Source organism: Habropoda laboriosa, unplaced genomic scaffold (genome assembly GCF_001263275.1).
Source record: "Habropoda laboriosa isolate 0110345459 unplaced genomic scaffold, ASM126327v1 scaffold5, whole genome shotgun sequence".
NCBI lineage: Eukaryota > Metazoa > Arthropoda > Insecta > Hymenoptera > Apidae > Habropoda > Habropoda laboriosa.
Genome location: NW_017100161.1, coordinates 288,896 through 294,809, shown reverse-complemented (window position 1 = coordinate 294,809; position 5,914 = coordinate 288,896). Strand labels below are relative to the sequence as shown.

General features: G+C 32.2%; 2 protein-coding genes across 4 annotated transcripts in view; one reads left to right on the top strand and one right to left on the bottom strand.

The window, feature by feature from the left end:
• The window catches only part of LOC108577952 (importin subunit alpha-7-like), a 3,600-nt gene extending 1,157 nt beyond the window's left edge, over positions 1-2,443 (top strand). For all 3 annotated transcript variants that reach the window (XM_017941204.1, XM_017941188.1, XM_017941198.1), the window contains 7 exons: positions 228-434; positions 548-742; positions 831-1,051; positions 1,126-1,389; positions 1,463-1,667; positions 1,751-2,054; positions 2,141-2,443. In XM_017941204.1, the coding sequence (XP_017796693.1) occupies positions 228-434; positions 548-742; positions 831-1,051; positions 1,126-1,389; positions 1,463-1,667; positions 1,751-2,054; positions 2,141-2,337 (1,593 nt within the window). In that variant the 3' untranslated portion in view covers positions 2,338-2,443. The remainder of the gene's footprint in view (positions 1-227; positions 435-547; positions 743-830; positions 1,052-1,125; positions 1,390-1,462; positions 1,668-1,750; positions 2,055-2,140) is intronic.
• Positions 2,444-4,540: 2,097 nt separating this feature from the next.
• LOC108578395 overlaps positions 4,541-5,914 on the bottom strand; it is a 2,454-nt gene continuing 1,080 nt past the window's right edge. Inside the window, exons 2-3 of the mRNA XM_017941719.1 lie at positions 4,963-5,844; positions 4,541-4,870 (exon numbers count right to left, since the gene is read on the bottom strand). Coding sequence (XP_017797208.1) covers positions 4,556-4,870; positions 4,963-5,844 — 1,197 coding nt within the window. The 3' untranslated portion in view covers positions 4,541-4,555. The remainder of the gene's footprint in view (positions 4,871-4,962; positions 5,845-5,914) is intronic.

The window sequence follows — 5,914 nt, the reverse complement described above, 5'->3', positions numbered from 1 at the left end:
TTAATACTTTACATGTGATTCTGCTTATGTAGAGGAATTGACAGTGTTACATAATAAATGTGAATTTTTTAAGATAAATGTCAGCTAATTTTTGAGGAATAGATGAAGCATTTTTAATATGTTTTCATTAAATATTTGATAATCAAAATTTATAGTTCATCTAACAACATTAACATAATAATGATTTAATTGTAACATTAATATCCTTCTGTTTATCTAACTTTTAGATGTCAGCCGCAACAACACATAAATACCGTTACAAAAATGTGGGCTTGGACTCACAGGAGTTAAGACGGCGTAGAGAAGAGGAAGGTGTTCAGTTAAGGAAACAGAAAAGGGAGCAGCAATTATCAAAGAGACGCAATGTTCCTAATATGGTTGCTGATGATGACACTGTTGGAACAGATGAATCTGCGTTTCCTGCACCACAATCGGTAAAGTCAGACTCGTGAATATGAAAATAATAATGCTAAAGGACTTACACATTGAACTAAAAATGTTTATAATCATAAAATTGTAATGTAAAATATTTTCTTTTATTTTACAGAAAATTCCTCCCATAATAGTTGAAATGGTGGACGAATTATATAGTCCTAACCCAGAAGATCAATTGGCAGCTACACAGAAGTTTAGGAAAATGTTGTCTAGGGAACCAAATCCACCAATAGAGGAAGTTGTAGAGACAGGGATTGTACCTAAATTCGTTGAATTTTTACAGGATAATTCAAACTGCACTCTGCAGGTTAATAGATCAAAGATTGCTCCCAAAATGTACAATATACTTTTACATGTAACATGTAATAGATATAAAATATCTGTAATCATTTCAGTTTGAAGCTGCTTGGGCTTTAACAAATATTGCGAGTGGAACATCTGAACAAACGCATGTAGTGATAAAGGCGGGAGCTATACCCATCTTTATATCATTACTTAGTTCCGAATATGAAGATGTTCAGGAACAAGCAGTTTGGGCATTGGGCAATATTGCAGGAGATAGTCCTGCATGTAGAGATCACGTGTTAGAAAATGGAATTCTGCCTCCTCTCTTGCAGTAAGTTTTTGCACAATTCATCATTTTCTAGATTTCATTCAAATACCTCAAAATTAATTTCTTTTTCATTTCAGAATTCTTTCTAAAGCAACGCGCTTGTCGATGACACGCAACGCGGTATGGGCATTATCGAACCTTTGTCGAGGAAAATCTCCAACACCGGATTTCGCAAAAGTCGCACCTTGTTTACCAGTTTTAGCTCATCTTCTTAACCATAACGATAGCGACGTTCTTGCCGATGCTTGTTGGGCTCTTTCCTACTTAAGCGATGGACCGAACGAAAAAATTCAGTCGGTCATCGATGCAGGTGTATGTAGGCGTCTGGTAGAATTACTCATGTAGGTGCATTTATGAGTTACATCTGTGATTCAATTTAAACGCATTACAATAATGAAAAACAACAAATTTTAGGCATCAGCAGCACAATGTTATCAGTGCTGCTCTTCGAGCAGTGGGTAATATAGTTACAGGTGACGATGTACAAACGCAAATCGTTTTGAACTGTTCTGCGCTACAATGTTTGTATCATTTATTAAATGCACCGCGAGAAACAATTCGCAAAGAAGCTTGCTGGACAATCTCTAACATCACAGCAGGAAATCCTCAGCAAATTCAAGTTCGTATATGCTTCGTAAAAGCATACTTTTTAGCGATGAAATGTGTTCTTATTAAAAACACAGATGGATTTCTTTTGAACAGGCTGTCATTGATGCCGGCATATTCCCCGTCTTAATTGATATTTTGGCAAAAGCCGAATTCAAGACCCGGAAAGAAGCGGCATGGGCGATCACTAACGCTACGAGCGGTGGTTCACCTGAACAAATACGTTATCTTGTTACAGAAAGATGCATTCCACCGTTATGCGATTTATTAACAGTAATGGATCCTAAAATTGTTCAAGTAGCATTGAATGGTTTAGAAAATATTTTGCGTCTAGGAGAACAAGACGCTGCCGCGAATAATGGAATCAATCACTATGCGGTATTAATCGAAGAATGTTTCGGTAAGTAAAAATTCAGAGGAGATAAAACGCTTGGCTCAAATTTTCATGAAACAGGTTCACCATAAAATGATATTGGGATGTTTTAGGCCTAAACAAAATAGAGTTTTTGCAATCTCACCAAAATATAGAAATCTATCAGAAGGCCTTCGATATAATCGAACGATACTTCGGTTCCGAAGAAGAGGATACGCGAGTCGTACCCACCATTGATGCGCAAGGACAACAATTTCAATTCAGAGCGCCCGATTCATCCCAGCTACCAGTCCAAGGCTTTGACTTTTAATCGATTAGTTCTAATCGAACCTACGAATGTATCACCTGGTTCAATCTTGTTTCGTTCGTTACGTTTTCAACTATTCCTCGTGAAAGAGACAATCTCAGAAATGAAAAAAAAAAACACAAAAAAACAAAAAAAGAATCGGTCAAATGCAGAAAAGTGGTATATTTATATACATATACTTTGAATTCGTTTGTATCGAACAGGAATATCAGTAAAGAAAAATCTTGAAGTGATCAATTTTTTGCTCGACGATAAAGATGAGTAAAATGTTTATACGCAGTTATTTTAAGTGGTTTTCTCTTATTATTTTAGCTACATCATACGCATCGTTCTAAGTTTACTACAAAAACAAAAAAAAAAATGCAATTGTGTTTCTCACGAACCTATGTCAAATTGTAACAATGCTTTTATTTTTTTAAGCTTTGAAACAATTCGTGTAGGTACGTAATTCGAACTCATAACATAAACCGTATTTAGTATGAAACTTTTAGTTTATTGAAATTAACAAAGTAAACATCTTAGTACTTAAGTAGAAACAGATAAGTACGGAAACAATGATCAGGACGATTTACTATTGGGGTAGACCTATACCTCAAACGACGTATGACTGACTCAGAATTACGAAAAACTTGCACAACTGGCAAGACACTAACGACTGAAGTACGCGACAACGTAGCCAACACGGACAACATTACGCAACGCGTTACTCACACCCTTACTACATTAGGTAGGAACATGACCAATTAAACTTTTTTACTGTAAATACGTATTTTGTAATTTTAAGGCTATTCTATACAGAGTGCCCTTAAAAAAGGAAGCAACACACTTAATATAATTGCTTGAATTATGAAATTCTAATAGATTTCTTCGCTGGTATGAAGCATTAAATTTAATTGTTCATCTAATTATGTTTAAAATTTTATATTGCTGTAAAAAATATTTTTATTTAAGACCATCAAAGTCAAAGTTACAATAATAAATGTTTTAAAAATGCGTTTACATTTTGTTCTTCGAACAGAATTTTGCGCGCGTATCAAGAAGACCGACCGTATTTGCAATTGTACAGCACATTAAATTTTGGACATTCTGTATAAAAGGTCTGTGACTGTATAAAATGTATTTATTATTTAGGTTTGACGGTACCATGCTATATTATGCAAGATATATATAAATATATATAAATATATGTATTACCTACTTTTAGTTACGGACATGAATTAATACGACAGAGGAGGACTGTATTATAAGAACCCCGTAAGTGACCACCTTGCCAATACGATACTTTAACAAGGTGCGTACTTACGAGAACTTGTTGCCAATTTATAAAATGCTTACCAAATAGGATATAAGCATATTGAAAAAGTTTTTTGCCATTTTATGTTGTGCACGCTATTCTTAAATAAATATTGATGAAAATATTTTGAAATTTTATTATTGAGGAAATTGTACAAAGATTTATTTTTAGAGGTTTACCAATCAACTTGTTAGATCTTCCTCAAATGTATATCTAAATGTCTCTCTTTATGTAAGCTGTCAAATTTTGATACGAAATAATTCTGATAATTTTATAATTTATTTCATCCATATACAATTGCAAAATGAAAAATTAATGGATGAAGTTCTTTAAAGTTATTTTGTAGTTTTGCAAAGGAGAAACTGTGCGTCAAGAATATATTTCATGTTCTTTACGATATAATTAATATTAAAAGAAAAAAATTGTTTTTCTGCCGATGAGATTACATTTGTGATGCAATATAAAAGAAACGCATTGTAAATTGGCAATGTAAGACATGAATAACAATACGTGGACGAGGACGGACATGTTACACTATTAAGATACAAACACGGTATGACATGTACGAAGTGAACTTATTCATTGTATTTTATTTTAAAGCTGTATAAACATGTCATTTAAGAGCATAACTGGAATAATGCCAGGGACATCAATCTGGTTGTTATATTTTTTGAAAATTTGTAGTAACTGCCAAATCATCATTGGAAATCTTTATCTAAAAATGTTGATTTTCTGTACTGTCATTTGACATAACAAAATAAAGTTGAATATTAATACACACAAATTTTTATTTACTTAATATTATTCAATACATAAATAATATAAATACTGCATATAATGCTTCACATTAGTAAAGTCAAACATGTTACTTCTCATATTTGTAAACTATCATATTATCAAAATATTGTGCTAGTTAATTACAAAGAATCACAGTTTATTATCTGCAGAAAAAGAACATTCTGCAGAATTGAAATTCATGCCAGATTCTGGTAAGACTGGTACTATAATTCCATCTGTGAGTCTAGTTATTAATGGATCTAAAATATCCTTATCTATGTGAGATGATAATCTCTTAAATATTTGCTTTTCAATAAACTCTAATTCCCTTTGTGCTGATTTGTACCCATCAACAATCACTGTTATTATATATACAGCATACTCAACTAAAGGCTTTTCTCTATCACAGAAATTGTGAAATGCTTTTATGGCCTCTGTGTTTATGCTCAACAGATCCTGTACTATCTAGAAAACATTTCTTCTTAATAGAATAACTGCTTTTAAGTCCAACATATATTTTTATTTAAAAAAAAAAACAAAATCATGTAAATACTCACTACTGACTTCTTTTCTATGATTTTCATTTTTAAATTATGAATGGTTTGTCCAACATCCTTTGGAAAGTCTTTTGGTGTTAATATTAAATAATCATTGCTACCTAAAATTGTACCACTCAGCTGTCCAAGTAATTGAGCTAAGCAATTCAAGGTGTCAGTTTCATTTCCAAATAAAATGACAATTGTAGGCTTTGTAGGAAATAAATTTACATTGTATATTCCAGATGATATATCATTCCAAATGGTGGCCTTTTGATTATGAAATCGGTTCTGAATTGTTTCCATTGATTTATCTAATATCTTATCTATTTCAACTAAATTTAATTTTTTTGAAGAACTACTTTCTATTTCAGTTTTTTTATCTATTTCATCTTCGTGAAGTACTTCTTGTACACATAGGAAAACAATAAGAGAGATAATACAGATAGCAATACATAAAGGCAAGTAATATTTTATAGATCCTTTAGCAGGTTGACTTTGTACTCTGTGTGAATTAGATGAACTATTAGCAGGAGTAACAAACCGGCTTCTATTTGAACTATTAAAGCTTCGTTTATGTATTGTACTAGAGGAATTGCGTGAAGTATTAAAAGAGTCTATGCAGAAACTATTTGATAATGTATTTGCACTACTGTCTACATTATCACTGTCTTCATCATCCTCATCATCTTCATCATCTTCATCATCAGTATATGGAACATCAGTGTTAGAAATATTAAATTCTTGACTTTGTCGCTTAGTGTTGTACATAGTTGTTTTTAACAATAAATTTTCAGAATTTTTAGAAACATAAGTACTGTTTGGTTCAGTTATACTAATGTCTCTTATAGGCCGGCGTGCCTTAGGAATAGGTGGTATAAAATATTTTATTTGATTATTTGGCTGAAAAGAAGTGTTAGGTCAATGTAATTGTACAGCAAAATTTTAAATACATATTCAATATTTAGTTAAA